The sequence below is a fragment of the Taudactylus pleione genome, unplaced genomic scaffold (genome assembly GCF_031769625.1).
Source record: "Taudactylus pleione unplaced genomic scaffold, aTauple2 ptg000116l, whole genome shotgun sequence".
NCBI classification, from domain to species: Eukaryota; Metazoa; Chordata; class Amphibia; order Anura; family Myobatrachidae; genus Taudactylus; species Taudactylus pleione.
Window position 1 is genome coordinate 3,955,964 of NW_028284518.1, and position 24,658 is coordinate 3,980,621.

General features: G+C 41.5%; 1 protein-coding gene across 1 annotated transcript in view; it reads right to left on the minus strand.

Annotated features, from left to right (window-relative positions):
* HIVEP1 (HIVEP zinc finger 1) overlaps positions 1–24,658 on the minus strand; it is a 176,750-nt gene that overhangs the window by 56,489 nt on the left and 95,603 nt on the right. Inside the window, exon 4 of the mRNA XM_088471630.1 lies at positions 2,056–7,796. Within this exon, the coding sequence (XP_088327756.1) occupies positions 2,056–7,796 (5,741 nt within the window). The remainder of the gene's footprint in view (positions 1–2,055; positions 7,797–24,658) is intronic.

Sequence of the window (24,658 nt, forward strand, 5' to 3'; positions counted from 1 at the left end):
TGGTACATGAAATGGAGAGTGGGGCTATTAATGCAAAGTGCAGTCTGTGAAGTGTGAGATATTTGTATACTACTAACTTGACATTGGGGACGGTTAGAGTAAATAGGTCTTTTTAGTAAATGGGAATGCTTCAACTTTAATGTCATAGCTGGTGGGGGAGAAATAAGTATTTTTATTAAGTGAGAATGCTGGTTAAGGAACTATTTGTAAAGCACAAAATAATAAGCTGCCATTATACAAATAGATCTACATATTAAAACTATATATTAGGGCATGGGCCAAGTGGTTCTTATCTGCCGTCAAATTCTATGTTTCTAATAAATGATAACACTATTAATTAATGCCGGGCTGGTTTGAGGGAAATACTGTAGGCATCTTTAATAAATGTGAATGTTAAGAGGCCTATCCATTAGCAGATAAATTGAATGACTGAATGATATATCGTTCAGTCGTTCAATTTATCTGCTAATGGATAGGCCCTGAACGATGACAGAGGCGCACTCCCCCAGCCGATAAATTTTATGTTTCGTCTCTCCAACATGTTGGTCAATTATCACACATCACTGCCAGATATTAGAAATATCTGGCAGTTTATATGCGGTAAACGACGAACGATATTAACAGCAGCTACAAAGCACTGGAGAGAAAAAAATCCACTCCCTGAATTATATGTCATGCAATATCGTTCTGTCATGTACATGACAGATATCTTTTAGCACAGTCACCGGAATTTTCAATAGATATCTTTTGTCTTTCATCATTCAGAAAAACATCTGCTAATGGATAGGCCCCTTTATTCATTTTAGGGCTAGTTGGGGGAAGGTGGTGTATTAAGCAAAAATGACTTAATTAAATGTACTGCATAGCTGGGTTTAGGGTGGTCTAGAGCAGGTGCGGCCAAGTAATCAAGACAAGTGCCAAAGAATATCTACAGATAAGAGTAAGAACCACAAGAATAAATCATATTGGGAACAGCCAGCTGGAGACCAATCCAACCCTTCCAGATCCGAAGTACCTGCAGCTAGGATTTGGGAGCCACAATTACAGGTTTAAAGGGCTGTGATTGGGGCACAACTGGTCTGGCGTGTTCACACATTGATATTTCTGTACTTAAGTACAAAAAAATGATGCTGCTGCATAGGTAAGGGCAATGTGAAAGTGATGGGTTTAACTTTAAATTGTCAAGGAAATTCCAGTATTGCACATGTGTTCCCCCTGTAGCCAAACAATGTGTACTTATATTCCAGCAAATACACAGCAATGAACTAGATAACCAGTGAATGACCTTTAAGATTGCAATGAACAGAGACCACAGTTCAAAGCCAGGGAGGGATTTAACACAAAAGATGGCCAAAATGCAGTGGAATTAGTATGAAAACAATGCAAAGACAGAGGGGACTGGTATGTTATAATAAGCAGGACATTTACCATAGTATTTTTCAAAAGTAAATGGAAATGCAATTGGAACCTGCTCTAGGACTACATTGGATCCTAATGGCTATGTGTATTAATGGATCTATGAAGTTGCAAGGAAAAACTGCTCTACTGTCACTCTAGAGCAAGATTAATTAATTAAAAGTGTCAACCCTATAAATAATTACGCATTCTTAATGCACTATGTGCAGCAGGCTGAATTTGTATGCTAGTTTGTACTGGTGTATATATCTCTTTAGCAATTTTAAATATTGGGATGTGTACTCAACTGATGTGCAACAGGGCATCTCTTTGCTGCTCACAACTGTGCAAAAGAAAAAGAGTACTTGCAAACCAAATGGCATATTAATATTAAAAATGTATTTTTACTAACATAAATAATCATTAAAGATTGTTTTCTTTTGAAATACATTTATTGAAAGGCCTATGTTATTACTATGACCATATACATGTAATTTTCCCCAAGTCGAAATACCAATATGGTGGTCCATAACAGTAAAATAGATTTATTATCTATTATCATGTAAAACATTTTTTACTGTCTTGTAAGAGGTTTGCAATGTTTCCCGCATTCAAAAATCATCTTATACAGTATCATGCATACCAAAAAAATATTATTACCTTTTTGGAATTGTTTTTCCATTTGCTGGAATATACCACAATATCACGCTTCTGATGTGAGGTTTTGACCATTGTAAAGATGAACTTCTCACACTTCTGTTTAGAATTTAGCAGCGAAAGTGCCACTTTGGTGGGTAAACAAAGTGGGTTTGGATTATTGGAATTTATACTCCAGGAAGCATAGGCAGAAGTCTTTTGGTCATTCTGAGGAAGGGGTATAGGCTTTCGCTTCAAAAGGTAACACCAGGTAAAACTTGTTGAAGTCTTGAGGCTCGGAAATGACAATCGATGCATGTCGCCTGCGTTAACCACAGAAATTGCTGCACCAAGTTTTACTTGGCCTTGAATATGAACGGTTTTATTAGTGAGAGGGGACCATCTCTCTTGATTATTGTATGCAGACTTCAAAGAACATGTCTGAGTGTTTACACAAGGCTCTGGTGACATTCTTACGGTGGGACACAATGGTTCTGGGGATATATTCTTTTCATATTCTACTATCTCATTCTCATCAGAAACAGGTTTTGATGAAGATTGGTTGCCCAGCTGTGTTCTATAAGAATGATTTTCTGAGCTATAATTTCCTGGGGAAACATTGTAATCTAAGCTTTCACCTGGATCTGTAGTGCAGAACTGTCTTACTAGCATTGGCTTTCTTGGTTTTCCAGGTTCTACAGTCTTCAAACCCAACAAATGCACTTGTTGACTACTGGTATTGCATGCAGCTCCGCTTTCATCTTTGACACGTTTTTGTTGTTTTTCCATTGCAATATCAAGGCTGTTTGCAGGCGAAAGCATGCGCTTACTTGAGGCAGAGGTCTCTTGCTGAGGAACAAGGCCAGTTACGGACACCTTCTGCGGTATAGAGCGTGGAAGACTATTTTCATATTTTTTTAAAGAGTTTGGCAGAGGCCTGCTGGGCTCCTCTTGAGACTTTGGCATAGGTATTGGGTCTCTAGTGGTTGTGACAGGGACTGAATTTGCTTTGCAAACAATTTGATTCCCTTGATCTTGAGTCACTAATATCTCAGGGAGAGATGCAATTGCAGAAAACCCGTAATATAAAGAATTGCTATAGTTGTGAACTGGTACAACTATTGAATAAGTAGTTTGATAATTACCAGCTAATTTATTTTGCTTTTGCACAGCTGTACAAATATTTGGAATACCATCTCTAATATCATTCTTTAAATTTCTAGATGTACTGCTAAGGATATTGTCAGCAGAACAACTACTTGGCAAAATTATATTAATAGGTTTAGTAGAACTAAACTTGTTTTCTTGGACCTTTTGACATTCTAGTTGATATTTTGGAGCAAACATAGCTTTATTTTCATTCATATTTTGGGGTGCATTAATCTTTCCTTTACCATCTTCTCCTTTTGTAATACTTTGCATACTACTAGAAAAATCATTTTTAAATAAGGTAGTATTAGTTATGTTTACTGAAACTGTACTATCAGTAAGCGGAACACTTGCAGACTTTGAAGTTTCAACTGAAAATGGTTGGTCAATTACAGTTATTTGTCTTGTGATTGCTGTAGGACACACATTAACTTCTGATCGGCTTATAGCATGCAAACTATGCTGTGACAACACAGGATTTTCACATTGAAGAGTTTTGGATTTTGCTGTACAAACACTGGTTTCTGAAATATTTAAAGATATTTGTTTTACAAGGGGCCCTCTCCTCCTTTCTAACAATGGAACATGGCCACTATTTGTGCTACACATAAGCGATGATCTAGAAGTCATTGTATTAGTTGGTGACATAGATCTTGATCGAGACATACTTCCACAGTCAAAAGATTTACTTCTACAGTCCATGACATCCATAGAAGGTTGAGTACAATTTATTTGCTCTGAAGCAGCTCTTCTCATTTCCCTTGGAACACCAAATGCATTTAGCCCAGTTGGTATTGTAAGAAACTCAGATTTGTTTAAGCTATTTATTTTTGAGAAACTATCAGTTTTTGAAGGTTCTTCCTTTTCAAATGAAGCTGAAAAACTTGAAGCACGAGATAGGCTGCTCTCACGACTCAAGCTTCTTGAAAGGGTTGACTCAAAACTAGATTCAGCGGATGAATTATCAAGATCAGCCAGCCGGATTCGTTTCTTTTTTGGAGGAAGTTTTTCTGTTGGTAGACTGGAAAGGCTTCCACTGCGCTGTGGCCAAGTAAACTTTTCCTGTAGTTCTTGATCATTTGTTTGAATCTCTGGATCTTTATCTGGTTCTTCTGTAACCAAAATCTCTGGAACCTGAATGTTATGTTGACGTATAAGACGGGATTGTGGGTTTGCAGTTCTTTCTGTAAGCACAACATGCTGGCTCTCCTGGATCTCTGTTTTAGAAGTTTCAACTGATCCACTTGGTGACATCTGAGTAGCAAATGGAGATCTTTCTTCATGAATGATGCCTACTACATTCAAAGGGCTCTTTACATTATTTTTTTGAAGTTCATATAATGGTACGTGCAAAGCTTTTTCAATAGAATCTGCTTTCTCAAATGAATTGGGCCTGCTCAAAGAATTTGTATGCTGAATTACAGATATCCCAGTTCCCTGACATTTCAGCTCAACTTTTTCCTTTGAACCCAAAATTGTGTTTTTCTCCATTACAGATTTCTTAATGTCAGTACTAGTCTCAGTACTCCTTGATACTAGCTGTATTTGCTGACTCAGCGATGAAATAGTGCACGAATGTGACCCCAATATTGTAATAGTGGATGAGGTTTTAGCACTGGCTAAACTAGTAGCAGGTTCCTTATTTTCTGGAACAGGATGGAATTCACTTTGCTGAGGTTCATCGTCATCACCAACACTTTTCATCTTTCTTCGTTTTCTAATTAAAAGAGGCTGTTCCAAAGCTCCAGTCGAACTAGTAACTCTATAATGAAGAATTTGAGGTTGAGAGCTGTTTAATGGCGTGCTATGTTCTGTCTCACGAGTCACTATTTTACTTTTTGGTCCATGTAGTTCAGAACAATAAAACTTCTTATGATTTTCAAAGTTTTCTAACTTCCGATACCTGTTTCTACATGTTTCACATTCAAACATCGTGCCCCGGCCTTGATGTGTTTTTTTAATCTTGTCTAAACAAGACCCTTGCACAAATGATTTACTTCTAGGCAGCAAAACATCCTGTAAAGATTTGCTTGTAGGGTAACTTTCATCAACTGATCGTGCTGGTCCAAGGGCACACTGTTCAGTGGCTGAGGAGTCTTCTACAGCTGCTTGTCTTACAAGTGTGCGAGGATGGACTGTTTGATTAGGTGTAGATGGTCCTGAAACAAACACATCATCATAAAGAGAACCTATTTTGTCATCAAATGATTGACTGCCTCTAAGAGGATGAGGGGCTGGAATTACTGGGGGAATAGCTGAATACCCTGTTGTGGGCATTGAATTGCTTCTCGTAATTGGCAAACAGTCAATAGAAGGATATTGTGATGGAACAGACAGAAAAAAAACTTGCTTGGATTTTTCAGTTGGTGTGAATGGGGACTTTGGTATGTCAGAACTAGAACTAGTTCGCCTTCCAACAGGTTTCAGATCAAACTGGAAGGAATCCTTAAATATGTAAGACTTTGGTGAATCTATGCTACCTCTTCGAGACAATGAAGTTCGTCTTGGCTTTACACTGTCTAGCTGCTTGTCATCAACTAATGCTTCATTGTCTGATATTAATTTAGAAATGCGCTCTTCAAGAGTTTTTGTTCCTAAAGGTGGGCGCATTATTCCTGTAGCAATAGTTGGTTTTTCAACACATGGATGTCCCATGATTGCCGATGTTACACCTGTATGTGCCAAAGAGCTTACATTTTTAAGAAAGTCTTTTTCAGAGGAGGGCAAAAGTTTTATAAATGGGGATGGCGAGGACATTGCTTGATCGGCACTCTCCGACCGGGAGAAATAACCAGAGTCAGTGCTTCCTAGGCTTCTAGGGCTCAAAAGACATTTGCTCTGCTGCTCTTGAGCACAATCTGTAGCTTGCTGTCTCTGCAATTGTGCATGAGTAGTTACAGTCATTGGCATTTTACTCTCTACATGATTTAGTTCACACAGTTTGTGAGACGATTGCTCTACTTCACTTAATGAACACATTCGTAGGACATTTGAAGTCTTAGTTTTAATTTTTAGCTCAGTCATTTGTGCTATAAAATGTTCAGAATTAGACTCTAAGACTTTTGGGCTATCAGCTCTTAAAGGAGAAACACTAACTGGATATACAACAACTTTTGGCAATTCTGTGGGTTTTCCTTCTGCAGGATTTTCTTGCACAGAATTGTCTTGTAACATAGCAACAGGACTATTTGAGGAAGACCTTCTTTCTTCTTGTGTTACGATGTCAGTCTCAGATGGCATTTTTACACTTTCTGGGAATTCCACAATAGGAACATTTTGATCTTCTTGCCTTTCTTCTGATGTATACTCTTCATCACTGTCTCCACTTTCATCTACATCTGAACTAATATAAAGAGCTTTCTCTGAATCCTGTGAAAGGAGCATACCTCCAGAATCAGACCGCAAGCCTAGTCCAAGCTTGATGGCATGTGCATGAGATTTTTTGTGCTTGTAGAGATTACTTTTTGTTTTGAATGAGAATCCACATGTCACACAAGGGTATGGACGCTCCCCAGTATGAGAGCGAATATGCTTTAGGAGAACGCTGGGTTTTGCACAAGCCCTGTTACAATATTCACAAATATATTTACCTTGTTTTTTAGGTTTTTGATCCTTTAAAACAATATTGCACATTTGCTCCCCAGTGAAAAGTGAAGCCACTTGGGTTACACTATATGTGGAGTTTAAAGACAGATTTGAAGGATTAGGTAAAGGAGGATTTCCTTGCAATGAAAGAACCTGAGTTACAGAAGATGATGGAGAATTAACTATTGAAGATGTTACAGCTACATGGTAAACTTGTTGGTGTTTAACATCATCTAGACCACTAGAGTAACTGGGACAGGCAGGAGGTTGCGGCTTTTGACAATGTTCTTCCTCACTCCCTGAATGGACCTGGGCATGTGTGGTCGCTTTTGCAGATGTGCAAGGCTGACCACTTTGAGCACTACGATGAAAATGGAAATATCCAGTACTTGATTCTCCTTGAGAAGACGATGATGGACATGACGTTTCTGTATATGTTACTGAAGGTGCTGCTATCTTATGCCCTTGTTTTTCAGTTTGGGTACCACAAGGAGCCCGGGATTGGTTCAAAGTGTTGAGTTCAGGCTCCATAGCTTTTAATAAAACATCAAATGCTGAATTTGCACATGAATACTGCTTACTGGCATTTTCAGAGTTAATATTTACATTTTTCTGATTGACTGGTATTGAACTAGAAGCAGGACTTTCCTTAAGCAAAGTCATTTTGCCTCCAAAATCATACCCTTCGTTTCTACCATTGCATAAGTCTGGTGGAACAGATAGTTTTTTAGCCTGCATTGAAATGCCAGACTTCACAGATTGACCAATGAGCTCAGCACTTGTCCCTTTACTTTGCCGATTTTGTTTTCGTATTTGAGTTGGCAAAAGTTCCTTTTCTTTTGAGTGACCAGATCCTGAAAGAGTGGTGCTCTGAGCTGTGTAGTCCTCTATATCATGCCTTTTCTTCTCCTTAGAAACATTCCTTAGTGGTGACTTCGGTATTTTCTTCAAGTGATTTTCTATAACAATTTTTTTCCTCTTGACACCTTTAACAGTATCAGAGCAACTTCGGGAACCAGCAGCAGCAATTTCTGCAAGATGAGAAAAAAGTTATTATTTGATAAAAGATGATGCCAGCAACTAACAGTTGAAACTTCATAGTAAAAAAATAGATACCGGGTTTTTCAATTTGGTTTTATGTAACTAACTAGTGAAATACACAAGCCTCTATTAAAACATCCTCAAAAAACAGAAAGCACTTTATTTGACACCATGCATTTTTGGGTTTATCAAATCTCGAGGATATGTATAGTTCAATATAATGACACTAAGGGGTACATTTTCTAAGAATCGGGTCTGATTGAGTCTTTTTATTTTTTTGCATCACCAAAACTCGTGTTATTTTCCCATATTTGGTTACACGTGGGTCCCAGCCACTGAGCGGCCGCTACGTGTAAAACGGTGTCTGATTGGCTGGCGGGCCGTGGGATTTCCTGAGAAGGCCATTCAGCTGGCATTCGCGAAGTATTGGTATGTGTGCCAATAAAAAGGGCAGGCATGCTGGCACCTGTAGTTCCACTGTAAAATACAATAGTTTACTATTTTCCACATTAATACCCCCATGCCAACAACCCAGGGATGCGGGGAAGAGAGTCCCAGGCTTCAGCCCAAGCCTGGGGTTTTGGGAGATCCCCGGTTTGGGGTGTGAATGCTCTGGCCATGGAGCCCCGGTTATAGGGTCTCCAGGCTGTGGCATTACACCCTGGTCGGTTTGGGTCTGGTGCTGGTTTTAAATATAGGGGGACCCCTACGCATTTTTTTCCCCGCTATATTTAAAACCAGCACTGGCCCTGCAGCCAGGTGCTGGTTCCTAAATTACAGGGGAACCCTACTCATTTTGTACCCCGTAATTTTAGGAACCAGAATTGGCTGAGCAGTCCAGGGCTGGTTATGCTTTTGGGGGGGACCCTACATCTTTGCTTTTTTTTTTTATATAAAAACACTTTAAATTAAACATACACAAATCACACTGGTCTGTGTATGTTTCTGCAAAACTCGCAGCTCAGGAGGTGGAGTGTTTGAAACTTCAATTTCTGTGTGAGTTTGCTTAAATTTCACCCAAGATTGTAATCTCGATTCTTGGTAAATTCCCGAGTTGCATCTTTTTCATGAAAAGTACTTCTGAATTTGCCCAATGGTGAGTTGTTTCGAGTTTGCAATCTCACCCGAGTTTTACGAGGGAGAAGAGAGAACGCTCTCCCAAAATCACCCGAGTTTGTCTTTAGTAAGCTTGCGAGATGAAAAACATGCCTAAACTCACCCGAGATTTTCATCTCGACCAAACTCGAATCTTAGTAAATTTACCCCTAAGTATGTAATAACAGGCAGCAAACCTAATCATTTCATCACTAATACAACAACTTGAATGTAAAACAAAACACTTGTTAGATGGGTGCATTATGATAAATATAGCAAGTAAAACGTATACAGTTATTAGCCCGATTCAAGGTCAACATCAACAGTTTATGATCAAGCATAGTTTGTTCTAGATTAATGCATCAAACTGGTTAAATCAGTGATCACATTTGTTCTCCATAGAGGTATTCCAAGAACGCAGTTGGTTGCCTTTGAGAGAGGGCGGAGAACCAGTAATTTGCTAAAAAGGAAGAAATCAAAACAATAATGCCTAAGTAATGGAAAAAGATACTTCAGTACGTGTTTAATATACATTTGCCACTTGACATGGAGAATGAACTGTGCAAGAGATCCTGCGTACTCAGCTGATCTCCTTATCCCCCCCTTCCGAGACACATAAATATGTTCACCCATCCTCTATCCACTCATTCCCCTCTTAATTTATTGTCTCCTTAAACATCTGGAGGACAGGGGCCCTGCTGTCTAGGTCACAGAGGGAGATGGCTCATTCAAACATTGGTTGGATACCTAGCCTACTTGCTTACTCAAAATTACAGAACTGAATCCCTGGAATAATAGTATAGATTCTACAAAATCAGTACACATTTCTGTCATAAAGCTGTGATTGAAAGGACTACAATATTAAATGTGGCCAGTTTACCCTATAAATAAGAGATATGATTTCTGAAATTATATGGCAAAAGATGTATGAGGGATGAAGGAGTTGTGAGTGGAATGAAATAGAACAAAGATATTTAGCCATAGAGAAGAGGCTTAAGATAATTCAGGTTAGTGCAGAACTGTAACAGAAAGTTTAGATTCGTTACATGCAGTTTTTAATTGGCATCCACAGGAAAGGCGATGGTAGTTGATAGTTGGAAACAACCTAAAAATGACATCTATCAATTCACAAGAAAATGTTGCAGAGATCTCTCTCTCATTTTTGCAGACTATTTTAAACACTTGCCTGCCGTAGTCACGGGCTAATGTAAACGTGCCAGAAACTCCCACTGGTGTCTGCAGGAAGGTCATTCTCTGGTAGCCTCCGGGCAAAGTGATTGCCAGGCAGGAACTGTTTGTGGACGACAAAGGGGGGGGTGGCAACGATAATGCAGGCACGTTGCAACAGTTTTTGGGGTGTGTTTCAGCCTGTGACTGTGGCCCCATATGGCTTCGGTGTCTCAGTTCCTGCAGCCATTCTGCGTGACCATAGGGTTACTCAGATGTCCGATAATCTACAGTTCTGCGACCAACGCGACGTCTATGTACGTAAACAATTAGATTTGTGAAGCCGGCGGTGGGAGTTTCGATATGAATCCAGAAAGCTGCAAGATTTGCATATTTTCACACAGACACTCTGTACAAATTCACAGCTGCTGTGGCATTAGCGTACATCTCTACATCAGGCTCTATGTTCGGTGATCCTGACAGTAACCACACACATAGAACCACCATAACACTACAACCGCTGACAGGTTGAGTGAATAACATTGATTATCTAGATACAATGGCACCAGTCAAGGGATGAGATATATCAGGCAACAAGTGACCACTCAGGGCCTGATTCTGCTAGTTTCAGCCTTTCCCTTGTGTTCTAGAGTCTGCCGGACATTGCAGGCCCTGAGAAGCCCGGTGCGCCAGCCTATGGTTCGCCCAGTATCTTCTTCTGAATGTGGCTTCTGTCTCTGCGGCTCTGCATTTGGCAAAGTAGCCGTGTTCACTGTCACACCAGTGACACTCCTAAAACATGCTCATGAAATAGCCTTTTTGCGTTCACCAGGCTACCTCCCATACAACCCCCAGAAACGCCCATGGTTTTGCCTCACATGTTCTAATGCCAGTATGCCATATTCAACAGCGGACTCCGTGTACACTCATGGGAATGCATGCGCCATAGTGGTTTTCTGGACTTTTCGCACATAAGTAGTAGCAAATAATTGCTCAATTGTGCAAACATGAGGATACTGTCCAGTTTTGAAGCAGGCCCCCAGTCCTTAAAGTTGATGTGTTTAAAGAAGTAAAAATAGCTAAGCTCAAGGATCTATGCGACTTTGACAAGGGTCAAGTTGTGATGGCTAGACAATTGGGTCAGAGCATCTCCAAAACAACAGGTCTTGTGGGGTGTTTCTGGTATGCAGTGGTAAGTACATACCAAGGAAGGACTACCAGTGAACCAGCGACAGGGTCATGGATGCCAAAGGCTCATTGATGAGCGTGGGGAGCAGAGGCTAGCCTGTTTGGTTATATCCTACAGAGGAGCAACTGTAGAACAAATAGCTGAAAAAGTTAATGCTGGCTATGATAGAAAGGTGTCAGAATAGAGTGCATCGCAGCTCGCTGCATATTGGACTGTGTAGCCATAGACTGGGCAGAGTCCGCAGTAGTAGCACAACAAAAGTTACAAAAATGAAGGTAGTAGTAAGAAAAAAAATCTCTCATTTATTAGAAGATACAATAAGACAAATAATAGTGATAGTAAATATACACAAATTACTATATCTCCTAATACCGGTATACAAGGATCAAACTAGGATGCACATGTAACATATAAAAGTAGTTCAGTCTAGTTTATCCTCTATTAAGCATTCACCTAAGTCAGGGGTGGGCAATAAGCGGCCCTGCAGCTGTTGTTGAACTACACATCCCAGCATGCCTTGCAATAGTTTAGCATGGCCAATTAGCAAAACTGTGGCAGAGCATGCTGGGATGTGTAGTTCGATAACAGCTGGGGGCATGATTATTGTCCACCCCTAATCTACGGCATACTTGCCGACTCTCCCGGAATGGATGGGAGGCTCACAAAAATCGGGTTGTGTTCCCGGGCCGCCCGCAAGAGAGGGCAAGTCTCCCGGTCTGGGTGCTACCTGCGTAAAACCCTTCCCACCCTCTCTGCAGTCTCCCACTTAACAAGTGTAAATAGGCGAATCACGTCATCGTAGCCCAGCCCCCTGATTTGCAATTCCGGTAATCTCGGCCTTGTATAGCGGGTGGGAGGGAGGGGCTGCGATCACGCTGCCACGCCTTACAAACCGCACACTATTGACGCCACCACGCACCATGCAGCGCTGACCTGGCTGTGCCCTCCCGGAGGGGGCAGCCAGAAAGACACCAAATCTGATCTAAGGCAATGGCCTCTACCTATTGAACGACTTATCAGCCATCATTGCATGAGTAATGTAAAGTTTGGTCTCTCGATTATGAGAATGACAAGGTTCTGCCAGCTAGTGAAAGAAATTTAAACTTGTTGCCACCCCCATGATAAAGCAACCTGTTTTTTTAATAGCATTACTGGATATTGTAAATAGGATGGATATATCTGAACTTAATGTGTGTATGGATTCTGTTTCCATGATAAAAAAAACAGAACATAGCTTCTGAGTTAGAACTAATACCATTTTAGAATAGATCTTGCGATTTTTAGCAATGTGCATGCTCTGTAGCCGGGCGATTCATAGTAATATGCATCTCCATCACGTCTCCACTTCTAGCAGAACAGGCCAGACATGGCGGGGAGGGAGCAGCGACGGCCTCAGTTTCCCAAAACGTGCAGTCTTGCAATTGCGTCCAGTATTGAGTATACTTAACATGTCGCTTTCAATTGCAAAAATATGCACAGAAAAAAATGTACAAAAAATATAAATAGCAAAGACTTGACAGAATTAGTAAAAAAAAAAAAAGCAACTTAAAAAAAAGAGCAGAATATTATCAAAAAAAATATTTGCAAATATTTGTTCTTTGTTTAATGTCATGTATGTCATAGGGCATTGTATTATATGTATAACAACATGATTTTCCATGTTAAGCCACATTCTTAGTATTATGGATAGACAGCAATGTTAACTAGTTGTAATTTTCTTTGCTACTTTTTTGCTAATATTGTGCTAATATTTTGCTGTTTTTCAATAATTTTTTGTGATAGCTTGAAAATTGCGAGGTTGCAGAGTACAAGTGGGATACTAGCCACCCTGTGGCTGTAGTTTGGAAAACGGACTATAACATGGCACACCACTGTATCCATCACCGTTGTGCGAGGTAAGTGTTTTTTTGGCACAATTTCAACAATGCTGTATAAAGACAGATTTGTATATTTATCAGCATTCTGTGTTTTAATCCTCGAGTTACAAAATGTATTTATTTTTTTAACTATATGTGTACATTTTTTATGAACGGAAAAAAGACAATAGACAGCACAGTAGAACAGTGGTTAGCATTGCAGCTCAACACTGGGGCAAGGCGCTCCAATCCTGATCAGGGCTCTATCTTTGTGGAGTTTGTATGTTCTCCATGTGTTTGCGAAAAACATGCTGCAAGATTAAATTGGCTACTGACTAAAAGATATCCTAATATGTGTTTGTGGTTGGGAATTTACACTGTAAAAGTGCGTATCCACTACACGAGAGTGGAACGACTGTATGATTACAACATAGTAATCGTTCATCATCCTGTGCAGTGGATAATGTGCCCACCCTGAAAGATATGTTGTTCAGTGCAGGCACCCTCCCTCATCCCCGAGCATGCACAACCTGACTATCTGGTCAGGTTGGCCTGCATGTTCAGGTGATGACAAATGCCGACAACAACCAGCGGGAGCGCAGTCATTGCTGGCATAATTGATGCTTGGATTAATGGACCGATAACTATGTCGTAATCGTACTGCACGATTAATGAGCGATTGAACGATAACGATGTTGTAATCGTTCAATCGCTCATTTTTCTCGTGTAGTGGATACGCGCCTTAAGCTCCAAGAAGGCATGTACTGATGAAAATGACAATTCTGTCAGTGCTGCATAATTAGTGGTTCTATAGAAATAAATGTTAGTAATAATAACAGAAACATATTAACATAAAGCTATAGCATGCATAAACCATATAGAACAATAAAGAAAATATTTTCTATTATAAAACAGTATTCTGCACTGAAATGAAATATTTAATTAGGTGGCAGTACACTACTGTTGATTTGTCAGCAGTGTATTTTGAAAAACATTCCTTGAATGTATGCACAATATTTTTAGTACTCCTAATGAAAGTCATGCAAGGTAAAGGAAAACATTACATTTTTATTTAATTCGTAACACTATATCCTCATGTAGAAGCTTTTCATATTTCCTACTTTAACAGAAATGGATAAGCAGATTTATAAGCAAGTAACATTAAACGTACATACATGAAAATGCAATCATGGTCTGTAACTGATCACAAAGCATTCCAAAGCCTTATTATATATTTACATAATAAATAGAAGTACCTGTTCTGCTCAGGTTCAGATTCCATTACTAATTCTCAGTGCTGCCAGCTTCCTCAAGCCCACGCATTATTATAATAGCTATCTTCTTCCTTTCCAACACTCCTATCTCTTGCTATCCTTGCTCACTTTTATAATGAATCTGAGCATTGAGTACAATGATACAGAGCAGTAAACAGCAGCACTAAACCACAAACACATAAGCTGTTAAAAAGATAGATTTGTAGTATAATAAGCAAACAGGTAAAATAAATAGTTAAAACACGTCGCCAAAATACAATATCGCATTGTAGAAAAACATGGCAATGTATAGCCAGCTGCTTCAATGTTTTTTTTTCTCTTACAATTCATTATTTTTGTATACTGCATATAAGATGGAATGTGTGCCGTATGGTATTAAATCATACAGAGAACAAATAAGCATGAGGCTGCAGGTGTATTAAACAAAATGTGTATCTCAAAGGCAAAACAGGACAAATAATTCACTTTGGTCTAGAATATGTGAACATAAATGCTATTGAGCCTGCGGCAGGATTGTTATCCGGCCCTTGCCATATCCAACTATAGTTTTCTTCAGCATATAGACAAAAAATATATATGAAATGATGATCTAAAGCATTATCTTAAACAAATTATATGAAAATTACCTGTTTTAAGTGACAAAAACATAATTTATATAACATTTTATAGAGCAGAGGATGGCAAGGAAACTTTATTATTATTTTAAATCTACACTTCAGGGCTTCAGACTTTTGAAGCCATTTTAGCTGCAGACTCTTGGTGCAGATTTAGCAGTTATGACAGATAGGTTGATACAGAAACAGATACGTTGGTTGCCGCTTCCATATTTATATAGATTAATCTAGTGGCTGGCCTTTGTGGCAGGTTTTTCTATAGATTAATCCAGAGGCCAGGCCACAATCTGAATAAACCAAACCATAAATTCTGATATTTAATGATCACCTCTGTGGAATCATCATTAATAATTGTGGAACTATGAAAGAGGGGCTTAGTGAAGTAAATAGGTTATGTGCACTCTTCTCATTAGTGATACTGACATGAGGAGGTTGTGTTGGGGTTGTTTTTTTCACTCTTGTAATTAAAAAGGTAAGGTGTGGCTCCTGTGAAGGTGGAGGGCTGCTCATGTGGCTTGAAGTATATCAAGTTAACAATCACTCTCCACCACTAAAAAGCAGTTGTTTCAATCCAATGTTAGATGCCTTGCAATGGTATGTAACCATTGTTTCGAAAAAACATATGATGGTTTAAATCATCAATAGTACAATCAAGCACATGCGCAGAAGACAAAACTAGTTTATGTATGTGCAAAGGAGCACTGCCACCGTGTCAGTGTTTCTCCATGTGGTCTAGTACAGTGGTTCTCAAACTCGGTCCTCAGGACCCCACACAGGTCATGTTTTGCAGGTCACGCAGCAGGTGCACAGGTGTATTCATTACTCACAGAAACCTTTTAAAGATCCACAGGTGGAGCTAATTATTTCACTTGTGATTCTGTGAGGATACCTGAAAAACATGCACTGTTTGGGGTCCTGAGGACCGAGTTTGAGAACCTGTGGTCTAGTACATCAGCACATATCAGGGGAACACACATTAGAAAGAAGCATGCAATGGTGGATATCCTGGACTCCACCATCAGATCAAAAACATTTATGGTTGTAAACCATCTGCTTCTGATGGCCATCCCTGCAGACATAGACAATATCTAAAAAAAAAAAAAGTCAGGACCGAGGTGAAATGTTGCAAAAATAATAATAAAAGGGTTGGGTCTAACACTGTGCCCCGCAAAGTACTGCAACACCAGACTGTTATCCCTACCCACTATTGCACTACTATGCTGTGAGCCCACTGCCACATTACAACATCACCGATTTGTGACCATTACTTTATTCCACAAGTCCTCTTGTAAGATTTGGTAAAATCAAATTCTTAACTTTGACTGGAAAGCAGTAGGACAGAGCTACAGAGCGAAGCTGTATTGCTATTGATGAGGTGGGACATCAGTGCATGTGATCCTGTCAAAATGTGCTTGTTGCTCATTTACTAATATTTGAATCTTTTGACCTAAATGAATTATAGCTGCAGTCCATGATCTAAATCAGGGCTTGACAAATTTTTCTAAAACCTAGGAGCCAGGATGAAAGTGTAGGAGCCAGACCCCCCCTTTCCCCAGGGCAGCATTACTTCGCACCTACGCCCCAGGCAACCAACCCCCATGGCCACACCATTAATAGGGTACCCCAGGTAAACCACCCCCCCACAGCCACATTATTGAGCAGCTAACCCGCCTCTCCAGGCAACCAACCCCCAGAAAGACCACCCCTCCGCAGCCAAAAAACGCCGGGCAAGCAAAACCACCACCGGCAGTGGGCGAACTAGAGAGTGATGGGCCAAGATGCAAGAATATGCTTTGGGCACCCCTATGCAGTGCCCCCAGTAGTGGTCCCCCCTATGCCTTGCCCCCAGTAGTGGTCCCCCCTCTGCAGTGCCCCCAGTAGTAGTCCCCACTATGCATTGTCCTTAGTAGCACCCCCCTATACAGTGCCCTAGTAACACCCCCCCTTATACAGTGCCCCCAGTAGTGGTCCCCCTATGTAGTGCCCCCAGTAGTGGTCCCCCTATGTAGTGCCCCTTTAATCAGTGCCTCCAGAAGTGGTCCCCCCCCTTGTAGTGCCCCCAGTAGTAGCCCCCCCCTTGTAGTGCCCCCAGTAGTAATCCCCCTTGTAGTGCCCCCCCTTTTAGTGCCCTCAGTAGTGCTCTCCCCCTTTTAGTGCCCCCAGTAGTGCTCTCCCCCTTTTAGTGCCCCCAGTAGTGCTTTCCCCATTGTAGTGCAACAAGTAATAAAAAATACAAAAACACTTACCTGAATCCCCGCTTCCGCCGCCGCCATCCGCTCCTCCGTTCGTCCTCCCGGGCCGCTCTGCATTATGGGAGAGACTTCATGACGTCTCTCCCATTACCCACTGCAGGAGCCAGAAGATGGAGTGGCTCCTGCAGTGGGTGCAGCGGCACTCAGTGAGAGTCTAACAGACTCTCATTGGCTGCCACTCAAAACAAACACACAGCTGCCGGCACAGGCGGCTGTGTGTTTGTCAGTCACTGTGTAGAACTGACCAAACTCCGTCCAGTCAGAGCTACACGCGCGGTGCTGTGTCACAGAGACACAGACTGCCAGCCGCCAGCGGCCCGCATGGCCCCCTGCCCAGCCCGCCACTGACAGAGGGCCCGAGGGTTGCTGAAAATCTGGTCGCCAGGCAACCAAATCTGGTCGCCATGGCGACTTGGCCCCCGGGTTTTGTCGAGCTCTGATCTAAATGGTTTACTGCTCATACTGCTTTAGACAACGCTACATATTGCTGTAGTGTTGCTGTTTATGTCATAAGACTCATTCTGCAGTTTTCAGAGAATATAAAGCACACCTATAATGAATATTGTTCATGCAAGTAACTTTCTGTGTTTCAAACAGCAACTCCTGTGTTATCATGAATAACACACTTACTGTGTAATAAAAATATATCAGTATAAAAGCACTTGTATATGCACGGAATACTTCTGTAGAATAGTCTTTTATTCTTACATCTTATTTCACATGGTCAAATGAAGAAACTTGCGGCCTAATATTGGTGAGTGAGGTCACAACCTGGTTTGAAGATATCTATTCAGTTAACAAGCCAATAAGAACTCACATAGAATTAGGGGAAAAACTGGCATGCAGTTCATGCAGCTCGCTAATTGGAAGAGAAAGCAGTCATTTAAACTGTAATTGGCACACTGCAATGGATGCATGTAGTTTCGTGGGATCCCCTCATTGTATTTATGTGTGTGTGTGTGATGGCAGTAGTTGTTGTGTGGTGGTTGCACTCTGAATACCTCTCTTAGCAGCATTCACATTCAAACATCTTTTTACAACCTGCATTATATGTCATCTGCCATGGTAATGTCACAAACTATAAATCATTACTAATAGCTTTAGAAAAAGAAAAAAAAAAAAAAGACCACCATGTGACTTATTACAGTAAACCACAGTAGTTTATGTTAAACTGGCTCTTGTACCCAGCGATGCCTGGATTTTTATCCCCCCTTTCTTCCTCTGACACTTCCTCCTTTTCTCTTCTTTCTCCCTCACTAGTCTCTCTCTCTCTCATCTCCCTCTCTATTGCTTTTCTTACCTTGCTCTCCTGCCCCACTGTGTCTGTATTTGTTACTTCCTGATCCTCTGATTCTTGCTCTTTTCTATCTCAGTTCTTCCAGTTGTTGTGCCACTGACCACACCACCGTTGCCCATGCGAATGGAAATGGTGGACCTAAAGTGCATGCTTGCGTTTGTTTACTTTACAGAGGTTATTTGTCAATTTTCAGGAGTGTCCTTGTTTTTTCATCATGAGGTGAAATTAATGAGCAAGTATGGGAAATAACATAAGTGTTTGGAGACAAATGTGTGTAATGCTGGATCTCTCTGGAAGTTAAGAACACTGCCACTTGTGGGAAGGGTCAGAATTCATACCGACTGTCATTAAATTCCAATTTTATCAGCAGCTAATTTTATTACATAGATAAAACACACACACTGATTCTGCATGTTGCTAATATCAACGGTGATATGCAAATGTTTGCATTCGCATTGTGATCACAGCCTAACATAAAGACACCCACTTCCCCTTACTCACATCTGTATACTTTGGCAACATAGCGAAATAATCGGTAACATCAATTAACATTGGACCGATACGCACAGTTTAGTCAGGTCAGACCTCACTTAGGAATTGCTCACTTCAGTGCACGCTATGAGGCCTCAGGCTGCGTATGGTATCGCAGTGGCTATTTTATGCATGCCAATGCAACGGCGTTGAAACACACTGACACGCCTGTGTTCGCCCAACCACCCCCCCTTCATCATCCACAAAGGGCACTTCCTGTCAATCACTCTATGTGTCTGTGTAGCCTCTGCGATCGCAGTTCTGATCGCAGTGGCTAGTTTGCGCATGCGCAGTAGCCAACAATTGGCCGATTGTGTATAAGCAACTGCAATCCTTGCTGAATCAGGCCATATCATTTTTCATGGAATTGCAGGTTTTATCCATTACATAATATCGGTCTCTGACATGCTTAGCAGAAGTCAAAACTCTCAGGTAAAAACATCATCTGTACTGGTGGGAGGAGTCAGGGGTCAGTGCAAATGTCAGTCACTGTAATGTGGCCGATACTTCGTAAAAGTGTTTATTGGTCACTCCTGTCCGTAGCGCCAATCTACAGAGATAGTGTTAAGATGGGAAACATTCATAGACATTTTTCAGAAAAGTTAGTGAAACCACACGGCCAGCTAACGGCCTACACATCAACAGACACAAAAGTGATCGCTCTGATCACCCATTGGGGCAGATGTATGAAGCTGTGGTAAGTGATAAAGTGCAGAGTGATAAACTACCAACCAATCCGCTCCCACCTGTCATTTTTCAAACACAGCTAGTAACATGACAGTTGTGAGCTGATTGGTTGGCCGTTTATCACTCTGCACTTTATCACTTTCCAGAGCTTCATACATCTGCCCCATTAAATCTCATCCAATATCTATAATATAAGCAGCCTAAATTATGTCTTGACAGTAGAGCTGAGGGGATCCCCTGTCCTTCTCAGAGCCCTCAGTGGCTGGTAGACTAACATACAATGCGATCCCACCCACCTCACAGATACAGCCAACATTGCCTGCACTGTGCCCTGTCAGCACCTGGAGCCGGCATTCTTTAAAAAAGATAAATCAATTTTCTTTCCATCTTTGTACAAACTGGAAAAGAAACTGAGTGGACCTCAAATTTTAACTAAAAAAAAAAAGATGGGTTGAGTATGGTATGCCGGTGCTTAGGATCCTGTTAGTCAGAATCCAGATGCCGGCATCCCGTCAGGGTTAGGATACTGACACCTGCAGGTAAGTATCCTAACCCTAAACCCTAAACCTAACCCCCCCTCCCCACAGCCTAAACCCACCCCTCCCCCCACAGTCTAAAACTACCCCAATCCCCCCTCCCCCACACGGCCTAACCCTAGCCTCTGTCTAACCACAATACTTACCGTCGGGATGCTGGCGCCGACATTCTGACCACCGGGATATAAACTACATCCCCTTTAGATTTGTGAACATATTCTACTCTCTTAAGGGCAGGGCACACTTTTGATTTTGGAGTTAAAATTTCATTCCAGTTCAGTTATTTTTTCCAGTTTTTACAAAGAGGAAAAATTACATTTGTGAAAATTAATTTTAGAGAGTTGTCTTATTTATTCATTTGTTCATGCATTTTACATTGAACAATACCATAGTTTCCCCTATCGGCAGACTTTAGAACTAACTTTTTTTTTTAAGAACTGAATCCTTTTCCCCATTTCTTGAATAGTACATAACGCCTCTTAGTTAGAGCTACAGACAATTCAGTACAGGGAAACTTTAATCATAGACACATTGTATATCACAGAAACATAGATATTTGTTAGAGTTATTCACTTATTATTATGTTGTCTTTTTGAAAGCACAACAAAATGTCAGCATTGGCAAACATAACTTATAACAATGTAACTTGACGTATCGGAAATAGAATACAGTGTACAGCCCTTCTGCTCCATGGGCGGTTTATAATTTACGTGAGTTCATCTTATATGCCGTATGCCTAGAAACATTATCCAGGCATGCAGCAATAAATTGACAGACAATTTAGGGACACAGGGCAAGGGTAGGGTAACTCACTATCTTGTAAGGAAAGTGGTGGTACATCATAGGGAGGGGAGACAGTTCGGCACGCTATGATCCTATACACAAGGTATGTGCGAGCGTACATGATCAAAGACGTTGAACAAATGGACGAGGATCAAATGTGGCATGGATAGTGCCAAGGGAGGAACTTGCCTGTGTGAGCTTACATACTTAGGGGAGGGATGAATGGTTGGAGGGTAATTTGGTAAGAAGGGCAGGTCAACAGTGGAAAATATGTGGAAATTGATGCTGGTAGGAGAGTTGGTGGAAAATGAGGGCTGGTACGATTTAATGAAAACGTGTTATTAGTGCACGTTTGAAAATGGAGAGATGTATGTAATGCTGTGTAATGCTAAGTAAAAGGCCTGCCAAACAAATGGTGTTCTAGGTCTGCTCTAACAAGTGGTTTATTAAAATATGTTAAACTATGTAGTTTTCCTTTTTCATTCAGGAGAAAGTTAGTGCAAAGAGTGGCAACAGTAGGACGGCTGTGGATGCTATCTGAAGAGTTAAGCAGGTGATGTGACACTCAAGGTGTGAGAAAGTGAACCAACCTGTGAAAATACTGGAAAAGAGAATAGGTATGGGATTAGTAATCTGAAAATCTTGACTTTTTTGTTTTTGGAAAAGAGGTTCTTCTGTCATTTGAAGCACCATACCTAATATATATTCAATAACACATTAAAAATGACCTGTCTTCCTCTACACCCTGCCTTGGAAATCTTCTATTTATTACAGTGCATACAAAATCTTCTCAGTGATAACAAAAACGGCAATTATTTACTTTTACATTTTTTTTTATGTTTTGTTTCTGAGTAACAGGTTTTTAGATGTGGTGTAAAAGATTTACTTTGTGCTTAGATATAATCATTTATACTTTTTACCATGACAATAAGATGGAGCTGTGATAAAGGAATTGTTGACAATGGAAAATTCAGGATTAAGAGCAATAATGCTATGGTTGTGTAAGAAGTGTTGGTAACTATGCACACATCGTGACTGTAAAGATACTGAAGGACACTACAGTGAGCCATAAATGACTGATAACCAAAGAGAATTCCAATGATAAACTAAGCTATATATATTTGGTATACATGCATACAGAAAAATCTTGTGTTTTGTAACGGTATAGAGCTTTTTATATATATTTTATTTATGTACAGACAACATATGCTGCAGGCCTACATGTCAGATGGTAGGTAGTCAGCATCTTGGCGTGCGGGATGCCGATATTTAAAATACCGGCGCCGGAAACCCGACTGCGTCGGGATCCCGGCTCCAGTATCTCGACCGTAAATATCTGGGGTTAGGGGCAAGGTTAGGTTTAGGCACTAAAGGGAGGGTTAGGCACTAAGGGGGAAGGGGTTAGCTTTAGAGTGCGGGGAGGTGGAGGTTAGGTTCAGGCACCGGGGGAGAGGGTTAGGGTACTTACCTGATGGTGTCGGGATTCTGACTGTAGGGATGACGCTGTCGGTATTCTGACCAGCTGCATCCCGACCACCGGGATCTCATACCCAACCCTGTCAAGATTGCTTAGTCTTTATCAAAGCAATGACATTTGCAAAATTATACGGTTAATTTTAAAAGACCATGAATTGCCAAATAACTAACAAAATTAAAATCTAAAATTAGTGCAGTAATTGGACCCAAAGAGTATTTTGTTTGTGAAGTCAACAAGGAATAAACATTGCACCTTCATAATTGACAGCAGTGTTTAACATACTACCAGTGTTCGCAAATACGCGCTATAGCGCGTATTTTACCCGGTTTCAAGGACTGGGGTCTCACATTTATAAAAGAGAGTCGGGTCCCTGGGGACGCGCTATGCCGCTGTCAATCCCCGTCAGGCTTTCAGGGATTGGCCGCGGCACAGCTCGTCTCCGGAGACACGACCCACACATAGCTAAAAGCACCGCTGTCAATCAAATAGGTGCCGGTCGCGAGCCAATTGGAGCTCGCAAACCGGCAGCCAATCAGCGGTGGCTGCCGGTCTGTGAGCTCTGATTGGCTCACGCGCGGCGCCAGGTTTGTATGATTGCGCTCTTTGTATGACAGCTGCTCTGAGTGCCGTGGGCTGGTGCGGCTGCCTGCTGATGCGGGGTGGGGCGCAAAAAGTGAGGAGAAATGTGCCCAGCCCCCCGGCGTGAAGACTTTTCCCGACGGCCCCCGGCATGAAGACTGGTCCCTGCGGCCCCCCGGCGTGAAGACTGGTCCCGGCCGCCCCCCCCCTGCGTGAAGACTGGTCCTGGTGGCCCCCCACCCGAACACTGCGCCTGGTCCTGGAGGCCCACCTGGATAGAATTCTGTGCCCCGCCGTGAACACTCCGGCCCCCCGATTTGAAGGTACTTGTTGTTGTTGTTATTATTAATGCTGGGAGTAGTCGGGGGTAGTGTTTGTGATGCTGGGAGTAGTGGGGGAGTGTTAGTAATGCTGGGAGTAGTGGGGGGGCTGTTAGTGATGCTGGGAGCAGTGAGGGGGATGTTAGTGATGCTGGGAGTAGTGGAGAAGGGGGGTTGTTAGTGTTGCTGGCAGTAGTGGGGGAAGTCCCCATGGGTTGTCCCCATTGATGTGCAGCCTCTGCTTCCTATAAATGGGCTCTTTGTATATATATATCATATCATTCCGATGGGACCCAGAAAAGGTCAGGTAGGACCCCAATTTAGTAAAGTGAGGGGTCCCAGGGACCCAGAATTTTTTTGGCTCACCGCGATCACTGTACTACATATCAAAGTAAAACAAATTTTGTGTGTCCAGTGATCTTGTGATTTCTTTTAGAGTACATATACATCGAGAGAGCTTACATTTTTTAAACAATCTATGTGTTCGGTCCGGTTAGCATGCAGTGAGCAGAGTTCAGCTGTAGCTCCAATACCCACCCAGCCTCATCACAATTCACGGCCGCTTGTTGGCTTCCACGAGTGCCAGACTGCACTCACCACCAGAGGTTTCCACCCCTTCTATGATGGGGAAAACACAGAAAAATCACTGCAAGACTGAATCCAAGATGGCGGCTGCACGTTCCTCACAGACAGCAGACACGCCAGCTTCCAGCCGTGGTTTTGACACATCATCCCAAGGTACTGCAGACTCTTACTTATGGGGAGGTAGTGAAGGTGATTAAAAAAGCTATGGGTCTCATGCTTCAAAAGCAAGCTTACAGTATATTTTTACGCTAAATGAGCTTAAGTTCAGATGCAGCAACTCTCCCAGTGGGTAACAGCCACAGAAATTACTGCAGAACCTAACTTCCAAGAGGTTTCAGATCTGAAGGCGTGATTTATGGAGCTTGTCATAATCAATCTACAGCTATTTAATAAGGTTGATGATTCTTGAAAACCAGTCATGACATAATTTGAGCGTCGTGGGACTACCTGAATCTTTGAATGTTCCTGATTTATTTAAATTCTTGAGTTCTACCCTCCTGGACATTCTTGCTGTCCATGATGATTGGCAAGAAATTATTACAGAAACAGCACATCGCCTTCGTCCCCTAAGAAATACCCCTGGCCGCAGGTTATATTCCACGTCCTTAAT